Consider the following 17,900-nt stretch of genomic DNA (forward strand, 5'->3'; position numbering starts at 1 on the left):
TGTACTCGATTACTCTTTCGAGCACCTATGTGTTTGCCTTAGTGTCCAACACCAAATGACTTGAGACTAGTTCATATTCACGCTTGAGTCGACATAACACATACTAACCTTAGCGGATTGTCAATGCCCAATTGGCAATCCTATGGCTAGGAATGTTTTAGGAATGAACATAAGAGAAAGGTCTCGTTAATTTAACTAACTTAAATCACTTGTCTCTTAGATCAAATACATTCCTTGGATTCCCTTATTGCTTAAACACAAGATACTATAAATAGTGATTAACAATAAGCTTTGCCCTCTATTAAACATATAAAAGTTTAATACAATAAGTATTCCAAAAAGCTATTACATCAAATGAGTGGCTTTGTGGGCATACTTCCAACATGAGGAACTAAACCCCCCCATAGCTAGGGGGTGATTCGAAACCATGTTTACGCTTGCAATATGAATTGATTACCTTTGGTTGGAATTTCATGAGTTGTGGATTCAATTTGTTTAACTGTTTAATTGATAACCTATTTATGTATGTTTATTGAGAGTGCACGCTTAATTTTCATGCATGAATATGACGCTAGAATATAAGTGAGTTTCACCTAATAGTTATGAACTTATATTCACAAGTAGTGGAGGTTGCTTATAAACAATCGCGTTAAGTAAATTCTTGGCATAAGTTTCATGCAATTCATAGTAACGAATGCCTCGTCAACACTTATAGTTTTCATGATGCTTAATGATTCTTGCTTGTATCTCTATTATGCAATTCATGTAGGGAACTTGTGAGGAATGCTTTGGGTTGTCGTATGCAATCATCCAATTCATTAACTTAAGAAAAACTTGACGGTTAATTTAAGCGGACCTAATTAACCCGGGGTGATGAGTTTCATAATTCATCAAAAGACCAACCGAAAATCATCTTGTATGCAAGTGTAACATGTGTGGAGAAGAACCTTCTAGCTAGCATTCATCCATATTTTCATCACATTCATATTTACATTTTGCCCTTAATTACAATCTGTGCATTTTAGTTTAATTCGTCAAAACCTCAATCCCCCCCCTATTTGTTTAGTTTTAATCTATCTTATTTTGTGTTTTTAAGTATTTTGAGTCTTTTGGTTTGTTTTGGTGTTTTAAAGTTTAGTTTTGCATTCTTCGAGTTTAGTATAGTGTTTTAAACTTGTTTTTACGTTTTTGAGTCAAATCCAAGTGATTAACAATCCCTCCTAATCCCCGGTCCAGAACGATCCCTACTTACATACTTACTACAATTGATAAAAAGAGGGTTTAATTTGTGTGCGTATAATGTTCGCATCAGTGGCTTGAGGTGTCCCTGGTGTCTTTGCAGTTGTGTGACTTGGCTCATGAGTGCTATGAGTTGGTGTTAAATGACTAGTAGAGCCCCCATTTCCACAAGTTCTTCTTGTGTGGCCTTCATGTCCACATTGATGACATGTATATTGTTTGTGTTAAACCCATTTTCCTAGCTTTTTTCCACCATGAGTTGTCGCTAGTGGCTCTTCACAGGCTCTTTTGTCGTATTCTTATTAGGTTTGCTTGTTTGCTTCTTATGTAGAGGATGTTTAATAGTGATAGTATCTGCTACTCTTAACCATTGATCAGGACCAGGGAGATATGTAATTATAGGGGCATAAGCCCTAAGGTAGGATGTTTGATTGTAGCACTCATCAACATATAAAGCAACATCTTGTTTTGTTCTTAGAATGCAAGCAATATCGTGAGCACAAGGAATTCCATAGAGATCCCATTTCCTACAAGAACAAGTCTTAGATACCAAGTCTACTGCAAACTCCCCCTATATAAGTGTTGAACTTGGTATTTCATATCTCCAGCTAGAGTAGCTAGTCAAATCCTACTTTTTTTCTTCAACTTGTTAATTATTTTCTCAATTCTTGGACCAACAACTCCTTTCCACTTATCTTCTATTTGTCATCCTTTCATTAAGTTCTTCCTTATCATTTGAAGCATACTCAAAATTGGCTTGTTCTTTGCCTTCACAATAGATTGTTAAAAGCCTCACATAGATTGTTGGCAAGAATATCACACTTAAAGTATGTCCTAAAATATGATTTACTCCAATGTTCTGGTGGTTTGTCATTCAACCACTTCCAAGATTCCATATTGTCTTCCTTCAACTTATCCATAATTGATTGAATAATTTACTGAAATCAAGGTATTGTTGTTGCCATTACTGCCTCCCACAAAATTTTCTTTAATGCAAGGCCACTGTGTATTATTTTGAAGTTATTATGCAAGTGCTTGACACAGTGTCTATGCTCTGCATTAGGCATAGGGTCTGAATGACATTAACTAACCCTTTTTGCTTATCTGTGATGAATGCATAACCATGACTATTACTCATGTCTAAGTCACAATCAATATTTTCAAAAACCATTCTTAGGTGTTCATTTTCTATTTCCACAACATATGCAAGTGGGAACATCCCATTATTAGCATCAATTCCAACTACAACTAAAATCTATCCTGGATGTTTCCCTTTCACAAAACATCCATATAGTCCTATGACATATATGCACCCCTCCTTAAACCCTTTTTGCAAGCTTCAAAACAGATGTACGTACATTGTCATGCCCCGACCTGCGAATAAAGACTATTCACGAGCTAGGGTGTGAGCCATATCTTGCTATAGAAATAAATTCTACAATCAAGGCATGGTGGAAAAGTTAAAATAAAATTATTTAAAATTTATTCAATATGCAGCGGAAATAGAATAGTACATAAATTAATTCACAACAAAAACTACCAACAAAATAATAATTAAATTGTAACAATTATTTCAAATGCATGAAACATATACAAATGAGATGGATGAATGTACTCACTCCCTTCTAATCCCGCTAACACATACCTAAGGCACCCAAGCGTGCACGTCCCATACCATGCTTATACCACTTGGCTCCAAATAACTTAGAATATGAGTTAACTTCCGTTCATCCCTTAAACCCAATTTTTGTAATTAAACTCTCAGTTTCCACTTTATTATACAAACACTTCCTCCGACGCCCAATTGTATATTCAAGCCCTTCCCCCAACGCCTGACATATACAAGATTTCATTATTTTTATAATCAACCAATTTGTATACTCATGCCCTGCACCCTACGCCTGACATATACAAGGTTCATTATTTTATATTCAAGGCAAACTTCAGCCCTTGAATATCCTCACAACTCAAATACTTTACACAAGTGAGCACTTGACACAACACAACTCTATTTCCTACTTTGGAATGCATATATATATATATATATATGTCATGTGCACATAGATATCAATACTCACATTTTATCTAACAAGCCTGCAAGCTTCAATATAAATGAATATGATTAGTAACAAGAGTAATATAATCATAATATTAATAACAAAGTAATAATTTATAATCCATCATCTGAAGTGTTGCTCATTGACCACTCTATATATTCTTCCATCGTCTTGTCCATCTTGGTCGGGCAACTTGTTTTTATTGGAAAGGAATAGACATCCATGTTAGAGAAGAGAATCATTAGAGTGAAATATGTCTCAAAGGCCACAAGGCATGAAATCATGTCTCTAGCTTTTCCCTTTCCAAACATCATTTTTATTTTTATTTTAGCCCACCACTTCTACTTCTTCTCATCTCACTTCCCTTATGTTCTCACTCACAAACTTGATCACTTTCTTTCACCCGACTCTCCTCTTCCTCCCACACAACATTCTACCCTTTAATGTCTTTTTGTCATCTTTTTGCTTCTCCTTTTTATTCCCTCAAGAACCACTACTTAATTCTTTTCTTCCCAATTTATATCTCCTTTCTTTTCTACAAATCGACCCCCACTCCTCCTCATCCTCTCTCTCTCTCTCTCTCTTCACAAAACATCATCATTTGTCAACTCCACAGTTAAAGGTGTGGTAATAGGACACTTTGGATAGAACGGATGATGCACATGAAGTGGTTCTCATGAGTGCTTAGCCACGATATTGTCGTTGTCCTTCATGGCTGCCATTGATGAGCTTGACTAGCCAAGGGCAGCTTTTGTTTGTAGCGTTTGAACACCAATGAGGAGATGGAGAAAGACGGTTGGTTGCCTTGATCAATTTGGTGTGGAGTTATGGTTGCATCCAATTAAAAAAAATCTAGTTTTTTATGAATAATAGTTTACGTAACTGAATTTGATTTGGGGTTCAACTGAGAGAGGAAATATAGGTTCATGGTGATTAGTGGGATTTCATTTCTTTAGCTGTAGGTTTTTTTCTAAGGAATTTCCATTGTTGGTTGAAGGTGATTTTCATGGCAATGGTCTCAAAATATAAGTAGAAAAACATTGGATTTAAGCGGTTCGCCAATTTGGCTACATCCACTAGGCTTGTGTTTATATTTGTAATTTACTAAAAATGAGATTTACAAAATAGAATGAAAGTAGCTTGAAAAGCCATTACATAATCTACTCAAATTGAATAATAAAGAAGGAGGGATATGAGAAAATGATGATTTCTTTGCTGGATTGGCGTTCTTCTTCCCTAGACCTTCTCCTTCATTTATAGAGAGTGTAATCATATTTCTTGTTACTATTTGGCCACTTACGTCCCCTTTGACGTCTGAAACTCATTTGTCATCATATCATTGGAATATTTGAAATGATAGATTGAAGCATGAAGAGACAATATAAACAAATAATTGAAATTCCCCTAGGCTAGTGAGTAATCACTCCTATAAATCACAATACAATGTCACCTACATGCTAATAGATACACGTACATAGTCTATGGCCCTATCTAGATTCACACCTCTCCAAATTTGGAGGATGAATCATCACCAATCATTAACTACTAAATTCCTAATGATTGCAAACCTGCCAATTCACCCTTAAGTAAACTTCCACCTCTTCACCCTAATCATTAACTTCTATTAATTACCAACTTCCACCTCATCCTTGGAAAAAAAAATGAATCAAGCAAAAAGTACTCAAATAATCCCACCTGAAGTTCGGCTATAGCAATGATAATTGCCATTAGCATGTAAAATCAACTTTAAGGCCTACCAAAAACAATCTAATACATATATAAGTTACGTACAAAATTACAAAACTACAATGAGGATGGCAAACACTAGAAACCTCTCTAGTTGGAGAAATTTGAATTTAAAAGTATTAGATAGGCTTAAATATATTCTTGGAGTGAAAGAATCTCTACTAACTTACATGCTAAAAATACGAGTTTTTTGTACTCATAGCGTATATAAGGAACCCAATAAAATTATTACATAAAAACAACTTCGCACATACAAACACACATATATAATCATTTTTTTTTAAATACGGGTATTACATACATTCTCTGGAATCTCATTATATCATCTCTCATCTGAGTTTTAATAACCACAATTGATCTAGGATTTGTACTCTTCAACACCTCAGCGTATTTTTCAACCTTATGAATGTTTAAGTAAAAGTAACTCCCTTTACAAACTAGGCTCTAGTGTGTTTTTGTGGAAGTTTGTAACTCAGGTTTGAATGAGTCTTTGTTAAGCTTGTGACACATGTTTCTTTAGGCTTTTAGTAAGCTTTGTAAATTAGGTTACTAGCCACTCTTGTTAATCTGTGTAAACAAATTATACCAACATGTAATATGCTTGTTTGTTTCAGTTTTGCATATAAAAGCTAGCTTATATGTTGAAGATTGTATTCTCTAGTTCTATATAGCTCTATGATATATGGATTGCTATATGAAAGAAAAAAGAGTAATGAACGAGACTTTTGAGTCTGGACATCTTTTGTACATCAACAACTAAAACGAAAGAAACACACAAAACTAACACTGAGAGGAAAAATATGGCAAGGGAGGAGGAGATCGATGCGATGAAGACAGTATTGATGCGCCCAAAGCAACTACACAATCACGGAACATGTACTCCATCAATTTAAGTCGTTTACTATATGGATTAAAACAATCTAGCCGGATGTGGTATAATTTTCTTGATGAAGTTTCGACCAGGAAAAGCTATATTGATAACCAAAAATGCCCCTGTGTTTTTCTAAAGAAACCAAATTCTAGGTTTTGTAATAGTGACAGTATATGTGATAACATGAACTTAATTGGAACTCCTCCAGAGATCAATAACATTTTCGAATATTTAAAGAGTGATTTTAAAGCTAAGGGCATTTTTGGTATTTCATGGGAGAAGGTGAGAAGGGAATTTATTAATTATATACTTATAATTTCGTGTGATAGAAAATTGTATGAATTACAATGTAGTTTTTCTTTCTAAATTTTAAGAGTAAAGAGTTTAAAATTAAAAAACACAACTACACGTCTACCTCTACCATCGTTGTTGCCACAACCCCACCACTACCATCGCCACCATCACTACCACATTGTCCATGGCTACCATCATTGCTACAACTTCCACAACTCACCATTACTAGTGCCACCACCACCACATTCCCATGGTTATCAACTCCATCAAACCCACATTGCCGGAACCCCTAACTTACAACCATTGTTGCCACCACTACCCCACCACTATCAGACAACAACTCAGCGGCCATGGGTGATGCTTGTAATAGATTGCTATCTATCACATGCTTCGGGTCTAGTACTTATATTATTATACTTTTAGGTTAGTCAGACAAAAATCATCACAAATTCTAGAAAATTGAATTCAATCATTTTAATATAGGAAAACTAATGAAAATGGCTTGAAAACTTTGAGTTTTAATAATAAGGACAAAATAAAGGGTAAAGTGAATAGTATCAAGATTGACTTTTTAATGTAAAAATTTGGTTTTTCGTTAAAGTAAACAGTATTGGGAGTCATTAAAGTGCCCCTTTAATATTTCAATATTTCATAGTACTCTTAAATTTATTCATCTAAACATGGATTAGAGTGCAATCCAAAAAGGTAATCTTGCACTCTTTCTTCTATTTTGTTATTCATTGTGGAGGTGTACAACCCTAACCTAAAGTACCATAGTTGTTAATTAGTATGAAAGATTCTTAAAAATAAAGGAAATAAAGAAAGAAAAACAAAATACATAAACAAAAACTACTTTTACCATATTCTTTGAAGCCAATTCACACAAATCTTTCATTACAATTATATCATTTTACATTCATCTTAATTTTAATGCAATTAATAACATACACAATCGACAATATGCATCTCTGCAATTTAGAAGTCTTAATTATACAGTAATTAAGCTCCTTAATTTCTCATTTTCTTTTAAGAGCGAAAGTAGAATTCACAACCAGAAACATAAAAAAGACTGCTGCGACAAATGAAGACACAAGAGCTCCACTGAGTGCCTGGCAGAAGTCGTTGTATTGCCTGCAAATAGCAAGCCAGTTTGCGTTCATGTTCCCGTTATGCGCCAAGTACACAATTGCAGATGAAGCGCCATCGGCAGCTATGATTAGAGCAACCATCACCTGCAAAGCATTTAGCAATTAGTTTTTGCAATGCTTTCAGTAAGTCAATATATATATATATATATAGATCAACATATATAATTAAGCAAAGAGAAAACGGGGACCTCTTTAACAATAGAGTTACGATATATATACCATGGGAGTAGGTTTTAACACATCCATTTTAGCCTCTCATACACGACACAACCTTCTTTATTTATGATGGTTGGATTTGAAATTAAAGAGAGACAACAAATATGATCAAACATGGGTGTGTGGGAGGAGAAAAGGAATGATAATTATAATTTCCTAGATACATCTAACTGATCAGTTTTAGAGCGTTGTTTCATTGATAATAAAAAAAAAAATTAGTAGTTAGATTTAAAAGAACGGATCACATGATATGCTGATTATTATATGGACGCTAATTAGTCTCATATTTAGGTTTAAAAGTTTAGATTCTAATATTTTACGCGTGTTATAATTTGAATGAACAAACACTCTGAAGTCACGAACAAAAAATAAAAAGCACTCATCATTATGCCATGCGAGGTATTGAACAGTAGAATTTGTTAGTCATATTACCGTGTCAAGGATAACGAGTAGTAGCCTTGGCCCTATTGCATGAGGTCGAATAATGCAGATTATAGAGAAGGGCAAGGAGAACGCTATGTATCCCACAGCTACTGCATTTGCAACAACAAAAAACCTGCACATATCAATGAATTAATCCATCACTTCCTTTTTAATCAAGCAAATAATATTAACTTGTTACTTGAAGGAGATTTCACAATTTGAACGAAGCATATAAATATTTTTTCGTACGTGAAAGTTGGAAGATCATTATACTCAGCATGGAACTGGAAGAACTGTGTGAAGAAAGGAAGAATCTGTTCAGTATTCCCTGCAGTGTAAGCCGCAGCAACAGCAGCTGAACCGGCACCAAACCGCAGCACAATGTCTATGATCGCCAGACCCTTTTTCCATCCTCCTCCCATAGTCCTGATTTTTGTAGCTTTTGCGGTGACTGCAGCAGCAGCAGCAGGAGGAGCACCTTCAGCAGCCTTTCCTTTGGCACTGTAATTCGCCTTTTCGCCGGTACTAATGGCTACTACTTCTCCACTCTTTTTCGATTCCATATTATCGATGCAGAAATTGAAATGATTTTGTATGATCAAGGGAATGCTGGGATGCGGTTTATATAGGGATATGCAGAGATTAATTAATGCATTAGTTTTAATATTGTTTTTAATTAGAAGATGAATTGAGGAACAGGAGTTGTTGCCAAAAGCTTACTTGCTCCACTAATTAAGCAACATCATGGGAAAATGGTAATCAAAGTGTTTAATTGTGTACATTAACCTAGCTAAAGCATTAAGTTTGATATGTATGATCATGCTGCGAGTATAATCCCCACTTAATTAGTAGTATTTAATATATGTTAGTATATTGGTTGATGGATTAAGTCATTGGTGGGATGATTAATCAGCAATGAGATCATCAAATATCGTTATTTAAATTCATTTTAAGGTTTCCATGAATTAATTTGCATGAGACTTGAAAACATATGACATCAGAGAAATAAAGCCGTTATTACACGTTCTGAAAAGTCATTGTGCACTCCTCTATAATTTAAAAACAAAATAAAGAGAAGCGAAATGCCTTATTACATTTTAACGATCTTTACTCTCCTAATTTTCTGAAGCATCATTTCCCTCAGATCTCACTCTCCTCCATCACAATCTCAACATCCCCGTCTCCCTCACGGCCTCGCAACTCGATACACGCCTCGAACCTGTCATCCACTTCACGACCTGCATCCACGCCTCCAACCCGTCATCCACTCTTTCTGTTAGACATCGTTGGTGGATTCGTTTCGTGGACCGGAGCTGGATTTTTAGTTTGGGCTTCAAGTGAAGATGGAAGAACTCTAACCCGAATAAAATTGACAGGACCTAACCTATACCGGACCAAATCAATTACTCGTTTTCAATCTTGGTGGTGAAGCAAACAGACCGGGTCCGCGCCGAATCAAAGTCCAATCTTAAAAGGTTAAAGTATCAAAGTCCAATCTTAATTTTAGCCGACTACTTTCTAAAACTTTTATAATTAGCTAATTCCCTCTTGAACTTTAATTGTAGCCAATTACCCTTTTGAATTTTTATAAATAGCCAATTTCCCCCATCATTGGATTTTAAAATTTTCATTCAATTTTCCATCCATCTTGATCACGAAAACAACATGACACCTATATAAGGGCAAAAAGATGGAAAATTGGATGGGAAAAATTGAATGAAAGTTTTCAAAATCTAACAGGGGAGAATTGGCTATTTATAAAGATTCAAAGAGTAATCGGCTAAAATTAAAGTTCAAGAGGGAAATTAGCTAATTATAAAAGTTCAAAGAGGTAATCAGTTAAAATTAAAGTTCAAGAGGGAAATTAGCTAATTATAAAAGTTCAAAGAGGTAATCAGCTAAAATTAAAGTTCAGGCAGCTCCATACAAATTCAGAGGGCAAATCAACAAATACCTCAAGGTAAAAAAAAGCTGGTTCTCGAAAGAACAATTTGATAAAATCTGTAAATAACCAAACAGGTCACGGTGCATGTAAAAAATTATGTTAGCTAGTGAAATTTGGTTATATTCCTCCAAGTAATTGTAAATCAAACATAATATAATAAACCACTTTTAAATTAAAGATGAATTGTTTTCAGAACAAGAACCACCCCACCTCTTTTTTTTTTTTTTTTTTTTGAACAAACGAAATTATCTACACTAACAGAGAGAGAACCATCCCACCTTTAAACAAAAGAAACGCTCACCCCTCTTCAAAATTTACAAGCCGCACAATTACAGAAAGCCTTTAGTCTCGTCTCAAGACCCCCGAAAGGGGAAGAATCAAAGATAAGAGCTACAACAGCCTTTAGCCGTCATTCCTATACAGTATCACAAAAAACCTAACTTTCAATGGGTCTATCTTTTAACATAAGATTTGAGTGTTTTTACAATTAAAAATGGTTATCGACTCACTTCCTATGGTCGCAATCTCCATCCACGCTCCGCAAGTGCTTTGTGCACTCGACTGGCTGCTTCTGCGGTTTCATTGAGCGGAGGGTAACTCCAGCTCTCTGCAATCTGTCAAAATATTCAAAGCAACGAAGATCATAAGATTGAGAAAAGAAGAAAGTATGCTTGAGACCAATATATAGATCTTTATTCAGTACAAAGAAGTTATTACACGGAAGGTTTGTCAAAGTATAAGGAAGTTCCAATCATTCCAAATGCACATATTATCATCATTAGCGAACTGAAGTCGGACATTTGTGACTCCACCAAGAAACGAAAAAGTGTAAGACTTTAAAACTATAATGGCCCATAAACCTTCCAAAGAAAGAGAAAAAGGCTTTATCCTCACCTTTCGTGCCAAAATCCACCATTACAATGTGTGAAAACAAGAAATATTTCCTCAGTTTTGGTATAATCCTTTGGAATGGATAACAAAGCAATTTTTTTAGCAGCACTACTGAGAATCTGTGTGTGTATGTGTGTCTACAAGGGGAGAAAATGACGTCTATGTTGACAGAGAACGATGAAAGAACAAAGCAATCCTAAGAAGGGCATCCTTCTATAATCTGCCACCCATGTATGGAAAAGTTACCAAAACAAATTAGTTTTTACTTACATTCTCAGAACCTGTAAATGGCCGAACTACTCCTCGATCCTTAAGTGATTTATGGAACTCTGAGAACTTCCATGTACATCTCTCAGCTCCCATAATATAGACAGGCTTCCTGGAAATATGCAGAGACAAAATTAATATGCTTAAATAAAAAATACATTAAAGAAAATATCATCAATACAGATGTAATTTCCTCAATCATACCCAGTGCTGCAAACCTCACTTATCATACTGACAGAATCTGCAGTGACAACAAATGCATCGGCCCATGCTAAATGGCCCAGGTGCGGGTTTGGCTCTGGAGACCAAAATATTTATCAGTACAGCACTAACACCCCAATTCATATCAAAGATAAGACTTGACCTGAAAGCCAAATGATTAAATTTCACATGATACCTTGACCATCCCAGATGTAAACTTTTGGATTACCACCAAGCTCTTTCGATATAACATTAGATACCTATAGACGAGCAAAAGGAAAACAATTAGTACCACTACAAAGTACAAACCAAAGTAAGAATATGTACATCTGTAGCAACACCTTTTCAGGAGTCCTATTAGAGAAACATATTCTGATACTCCCACAGCTATCAAGAACACTAAGCAGATTGGTTGTCAATTGCCTTGCAAGGTCCGCACCATAACGACAATTGCCTATTAAAGGAAAAAAAACATCATACAAGCCCTAACGGGAATAAGTGGGCCGCTCCAAACAAAATTAACAAAGTAGGATCAGAACAAGTTGTTCCCAAAATTCTTGAAAACTCAGAAAATGAATGATCTAATATTCATCAAAGAAATCAGCTCTCTATTAACTCTCAAATCACTAATGTGCAGCAGAAATCTCTGTAACATAAAAGAAACTAAAATATACCTACATTTCTGTAATAATTTCAACTTTGAGATTCAGACAAATCACAAAAAAATAAAATAAAATAAAAAAAAGACAAATAAAACAACTCTTGCATTATCCTTCTTAGTATAAATTTGGAGTAAAATTTGGGCTGGTGAAAATAAACAAAACAAAAAGGTATGCCACACAACATAAGTCACTTACCATATCAAACGAATGCATTTTTTCTAAAAAAGTTGCAAACTTCACAACATGAATCAACATTTTCTGGTAGGACAGCACTAGCTCATGCATAAATTAGTAAGTACACATTTTGAACTCTCTTTCCTAGCTAGCTAAATGGCCATTTGGTGACTTTAAAAGACACGGGTCAGTATCATGTTATTTCCACTATTTTATACTATGACTATAAGCAAAATAAACAGCTTAATCTAACCTAACATGAAGCAGGCCTTTAAATTCAAAAACAGCATAATAGCAATCATGACGTAGCAGTCAAATAATTATTTGTCAATCCTGTAAACCATAAAGCAACAAAGATCCAGAGTGTAACAAAATATTACCTGTAGGGCCACCAATGTTCACCACAAGTAAAGGTTTTGGCAAAGGTGCAAACTCATCACGCCATGCACTAGCTGCATTACGAAGTGAACCAGCATCAACTTGATGTAAAGCTCCAACAGTGAGGACCTGATTTAGAAGTTTTTAGTATGTCATAGCTTGTTGGGGGAGAGGGAGGGAAGGGGGAAGGAAATTAAAATAGCTTCAACTTTCAAAGTACCAAGAGCAGTTGATATTTGAGAAGGTTAAAGTTTCTTAAATATATCAAATGCATGCAAATAATAAGATCATCATACATACCACATGACTGTCAGGAGGTTCACGTGGAGTTATCCACTTACAAATAAATTGAGGAACCTGCTGTTGTGCTTCACGAGTCAAAGGATAGTAATCGTGCTTAGGGGTAATCACCAAGTCAAATCTATTTAGATGCAACCTGGGATGTAGTATCTGCGAAACAAATGGAGAAAGATGGGGTCAATAAAAAAAGACAAGATTACGAACATTTTGGTATTCAAATGACAAGGCAAAAAACAACCACAGCCACAAAAAAGAAAAGAAGGTGTGATTGTTGAGCTACAGAAAATTATGAATCTAGTCATAGACTAAAAGTCCTTTCGCATCTAGGCAAGCAAGCAAATGATTTCTTTGTAGTATAAGAGGCACCTACTCCAAAGATCTCTCTGTCCTTAGCACCTAATAAAGAGAAAATTGTGCACTTCTTTTTCCGAGGAGATTTGTTCACTTCCAACAACTAAACCCTCATTGCAAAACAGATGAGTACAGGCATACTCGAGCAAATTCATATCATACTTGATGAAATCAATAGAAAATTATAACACTAGAAATGAAGCATTTCATGAAATCAAATGAGAAAAGATAATGATAACATGACCTAGTTTTCATAATTAAGAAATAAGACCTTAAAGACAAATCAATGGGCACTGAAATCCAACACTAACCCATAAACAAAGAAAAAGGTCAATTCCAAACCCATGCATATTTCATACACACAAAACTACTCACTTAATCACATAAAAACCTAGTACAGTTTAAATACTTCAAGGTTGAGAAGTTAAATAGATGTATATAGATCATGTGTGAAACCACTTAGAATGCATGGGACAAATGAAAGTCACAGAGCCAGGGAAACCATGATTTCCATAGACTTAGGAAACCAGATATTCAATCTAAAATCTTTAATTACACTTTTATTGCCATTACAACATTAACAGTAAAGATCTGAAACCAGAAAGCTCATACAGAATTAGGTGCAAAGGCAGTGAGTAGCACTAGCTGTGGTATGTTGAGAGTTGTCTCACATTGGTGAGGGACAAGGTCTACTATGTGCTTATATGATCTTGGGCTACTCCCCATATTGCCAATTGGTTTTATGGTGGAACCTCAATTTCATCATGGTATCAAAGCCAAGTTGTCCACGTGTGAAGCCCAACGGCCACACGTGCTCCACGTCACCTAGTTGTTGTCCACGTGTAGGCTTGAAAATCCACCACACGTGCGGGGGCGTGTTGAGAGTTGTCCCACATTGGTGAGGGACAAGGTTTGCTATGTGCTTATATGATCTTGGGCTACTCCCCATATTGCCAATTGGTTTTATGGTGGAACCTCAATTTTATCATGGTATCCATAATAACAAGCATAAGTCTGAAGTCGGAAGAATACAGATTAAAATTGAAGTGGCCATTATTACATATTTCAAAGTCATGTAAAGCCGAGAACACTATGGAAAAGGTACATGAAATGTCAAACCAAATATAATGGACGACTTCATACAATCACCACCAAGAAGGTTGTTATGTGTTAAAAATACAAACCACATTTCCAGCCTAATAAATAAACTACAAAAATACCACCACTGGAAAGTAAAATATCCAAAAATTATCTCAAGTTGACCTGAACTCAAGCAAAACATACAGGAAATCATTAGCGTAAGAGGATACTGCAATCATACTGTCACCAAAAGATAAATGTAAGCATTTTGACATATTCATTTATCGTCATCTCAGCATCTACCACCAAACCATGCAATCAAGGCCAAAGTCATTTAGGAAATGGAAGATATAGCTAAAAACTGATACAAGAAAAAAAAGGGGTCCCATTGACAAACCTGAACAACAAATGCATTATCAGATGCAAGTCGTTTAATAGAACTTGAAACAGAAATGGTATCCCTTCCAGAAGCTACCACCAATATAGGTCCATCCCTAATAATAAAAAGAATAAGTACCAAGATTGGGTAGATATCAAGACAAGCACCACATTCTAAATTAGGCAAAAACCATTCAGGATATTGGCATGTTTGTTTCCCAAATACACTTTTTGATTTTGTTTTTCGTTTCTTTTTTAATACTTCCACACTGCGTTGCAGACTCATATTTGAAAATAGGCCCCTACCTACCCTACAATCTTTTGGAGGTAACTCCAGATAATAGATAGAGAGGTTCCCTAAGGAATCGAACCCCAGACCATGTGGAAGCAAACATGAGGCAAACAGTTTAAAAAGGCATTTCATACAACTAACTGAAAGAAGAGAAGATATATTTACTTTTCAAAAGTCTGACGAGCCATTGTCACAATCTGATGGACATCAGCTTCTAAAACGCCTTTCAACCCCACACATCCACCATTTTCTGCAGGTAGAGGCAAACGTCTCTGCCCCCGATACTTTAATATAATACAGATCTGTCTTATGATGTAATCTAAGTTTTTGTGAAGAGAAACTGGGAGCCAGTGAAGCCACTCATTCAGTCCTCCTTTCGGCCTTGTAACACGCTGCATGGCATTGCCAATTTAAAAGATATAACAGAGTCAAAACGTACACGTGTAAGTAAAAGTGCATCTGACACAAGAATAAATTTGAGGATCAAGCGAAACTCTTAATTACAAAAGGTTATTACTTAGGCCAACAGTGATGTTAACACCGTGTTTCCAGACAATGATTGGTTACAACTTACGATACTACTAGTACTTTTCAAATCACAAGAACTATAGAAAGCATGACCTTTCTGATGTTATTGCTTCAAGTAGTTAGGGCAGAATCACACGCACATTATAAAAATTGGAAGAAAATAACAATGAAAGATGACAATTCAGCCATTTGTATCACAAAGGAGGTCTAGTTAACATGAATATTGCAGAGTCAAGTTATAAATAGAAACTTGGAAAATTTATAAGGAAAATTAAGCTTCAAATGCATATTAGAAGCAAAAATTTCTTTACAGCAAGAAAGGTACTGTAACAAGCAAACACAATTAATATAAAAACGAAACCTTTCTAGTTGCTATAGCTATACCATCTTTAATGAAGACACCAATACATCAAAGACCACCTAATTATTTTTATCAAAACTGATAAGTAAGTCAGAACAAAGCAAACCAAAAAATGCTCCGCCAATGACCAATAAAATATCTCATACATCTTGAAACACAATGCAGCTTTTGAAAACTGTAATTGGTTTACACCAATTCTAGTTGGACTTGATTGTGAAATCTATTTCAGCCTAAACTAGTTTAAAGCCAAAGTGAGGGATGAAACATTGAAAGAGAAACACACAAGGGGCAGATTTTGTAATCAGCCGTACAGTAGCGTTCATTGACAAAATATTGAAAGTCATATGTGTTACAGTTCATTATTAGTCTTGAATGGTAATAAATCTTTCAGCAATCATATATGTTTTTCTTTTTGGTCGATAAGATGAATTGAACCATTAACATTAACTCCGTCATGGTTTATCACTCAATGAATTGATGGCTAAAACTCACTTCCAATTAATGAAACTAGCTAATGAATACCAACTTTCTACTGGAAAACTTTTGAACTGGCTCTGACCCTGACATATGTAAGTTGACAGTATTTTTTTCTTTTCACGGCTCCATTATATATAGCTGGGTGGCCTTGTGGTTTGCCAAACATCCTTAAGCAAGTCCAATAGCAATATTGACGAATACAAATCATTCAGCTTTGCAAAAAGCAAGCCTTTTTAAACTTTTAAACGAAATTCAGCACAGAGGAGCTACGTTCAACTGACTCTAGAACACATAACAACAAAACAAGGAACAATGAACAGAAACGGATTCAAAGATGAACGCGGCCGCTTTTCAGTGAAAACACATTCAAAGCAAGTAGTATGTAACAACTAAATAAACCTATAACAGATTCAAGTATTGGACACCGATATAACATCGTTTTCTAACTGTTAGAGTTACTCATACATTATACTTCGGTACTAAATTGCTAACACCCTTTGTATTCATATCAAGTATAATAAATTATATTACAACAAAAAAAGTATAATAATTTATATTAAGAACCTAGTAAAATATGCATTTAAGTTGTGAAAGTCATATAATTTTGTTATGTTCTTGAGCTTAAAATTACAACTATCACACAGAAATTTAGTACGAAATATTTAATGGGTAGTCTAGCATACAAAATTATAACCATAATTGGGGAAATCAAAAGGATTAAACCCATGATTAGGTTTAATCACGTAACTTACATATAAGACATGCTTATCAGCGAGGCCGAGAGCACGAACTAAGCCGATGCTCTGATTCTCCGAACCAGGGTAGCCGTTGCCAATCACGACGGCGCGCCTAACGACGCCGTAAACCCCACCTTCGAAGATTTCCGGTGTGCCCAGTTTGGGACTGGGCGGCTCCGGAAGCTGTATGGGTCTCATGAAAGTTGAGAATTTCGGATTCGGATCTTCAATTCGAAGGGTTATGCAAAGGAACAGTAGAGTTGGTTGAAGGCGGAAAGATTTGGTGCCAACTCACGGTAGTTAATTTCCCTCTGCGTGCTGTTTGGCTGCCAAGAAAGTCACTAAGCATAATTATTTTTTGGTTGGTCCTTTTGGGGTATTTATACTTTTTTTCGTAGAGGTCCATAAAAAGGGAAAGATAGAGAAATAGGAATTTGAGCTTTCTCAATTTTAACGCACCTTTTCTTTTCTTTTTTTTCTTTTATTTTTTATTACACGTAATCGAATTGAATAAATTAACGATTGTTTTATTGACATTTTATAAATTGTTGAAAGCACTTCACAATTAAAATTTATTCATGTAATTTTAGTTTTACTTTTTCTTCTCTTGAACCAACCCCACATTCTAAAAACAAAAAACTTCACAGTTATTGACCCGTCACCACATTGTCGTCGACGACTAATTTGTTAAGATCCTCAACCTTTTTCTAAAGAATTCATGTCAAAACAAGTTTTTGAAGTTGTTTGGAGATGGCGCGAAAGCAAATGAGAAGAGCATTGGGGTTGTGAATAGTTTATATGAGTACATCAAATGGATTGAATTGAACAAACGTAATATCAAGACAACACTTCAATTGATCAAAGAGGAAGTCATCGGCGATGGT

At 35.3% G+C, this 17,900-nt stretch overlaps 2 protein-coding genes across 4 annotated transcripts; both read right to left on the minus strand.

The window, feature by feature from the left end:
- Positions 1–7,223: 7,223 nt before the first annotated feature.
- LOC103966384 (casparian strip membrane protein 2-like) lies at positions 7,224–8,557 on the minus strand. Its single transcript, XM_009379541.2, has 3 exons — positions 8,244–8,557; positions 8,004–8,127; positions 7,224–7,439 (listed from the first exon to the last, which is right to left on the minus strand). Exons 1-3 carry the CDS (start codon positions 8,555–8,557, stop codon positions 7,224–7,226), a joined length of 654 nt encoding a protein of 217 aa, XP_009377816.2.
- A 1,666-nt stretch (positions 8,558–10,223) lies between these two features.
- On the minus strand, positions 10,224–17,378 carry LOC103966385 (mitochondrial fission protein ELM1). 3 transcript variants are annotated; one of them, XM_009379543.3, is made up of 11 exons: positions 17,032–17,377; positions 15,079–15,305; positions 14,641–14,737; positions 12,813–12,962; positions 12,515–12,641; positions 11,640–11,752; positions 11,495–11,558; positions 11,302–11,395; positions 11,101–11,209; positions 10,449–10,553; positions 10,224–10,354 (listed from the first exon to the last, which is right to left on the minus strand). In XM_009379543.3, exons 1-10 carry the CDS (start codon positions 17,212–17,214, stop codon positions 10,452–10,454), a joined length of 1,266 nt encoding a protein of 421 aa, XP_009377818.2. In that variant the 5' UTR covers positions 17,215–17,377; the 3' UTR covers positions 10,224–10,354; positions 10,449–10,451. The 3 variants fall into 3 exon arrangements, with proteins under 3 accessions (XP_009377818.2, XP_048425534.1, XP_009377817.2); XM_048569577.1 differs by having other exon boundaries at positions 10,224–10,553; positions 12,515–12,586; positions 12,854–12,962; positions 17,032–17,378; XM_009379542.3 differs by having other exon boundaries at positions 10,224–10,553.
- Between the last annotated feature and the right edge of the window lie 522 nt (positions 17,379–17,900).

Source organism: the organism of the source record quoted next, unplaced genomic scaffold, assembly GCF_019419815.1.
Source record: "Pyrus x bretschneideri cultivar Hongxiangsu unplaced genomic scaffold, Pyrus_bretschneideri_v1 Contig5, whole genome shotgun sequence".
Lineage (NCBI taxonomy): Eukaryota > Viridiplantae > Streptophyta > Magnoliopsida > Rosales > Rosaceae > Pyrus > Pyrus x bretschneideri.

Excerpts from the sequence above, each read along its gene's own strand:
- LOC103966384 (XM_009379541.2), bottom strand. The coding sequence starts at position 8,557 with ATGGAATCGAAAAAGAGTGGAGAAGTAGTAGCCATTAGTACCGGCGAA. Across the intron at positions 8,128-8,243 it reads AATGATCTTCCAACTTTCAC|GTTTTTTGTTGTTGCAAATG; the intron begins GTACGAAAAAAT and ends TGATATGTGCAG. Across the intron at positions 7,440-8,003 it reads TACTCGTTATCCTTGACACG|GTGATGGTTGCTCTAATCAT; the intron begins GTAATATGACTA and ends AATGCTTTGCAG.
- LOC103966385 (XM_009379543.3), bottom strand. The coding sequence starts at position 17,214 with ATGAGACCCATACAGCTTCCGGAGCCGCCCAGTCCCAAACTGGGCACA. Across the intron at positions 11,753-12,514 it reads GAACATTGGTGGCCCTACAG|GCAATTGTCGTTATGGTGCG; the intron begins GTAATATTTTGT and ends TTCCTTTAATAG. Across the intron at positions 11,559-11,639 it reads CTAATAGGACTCCTGAAAAG|GTATCTAATGTTATATCGAA; the intron begins GTGTTGCTACAG and ends GCTCGTCTATAG.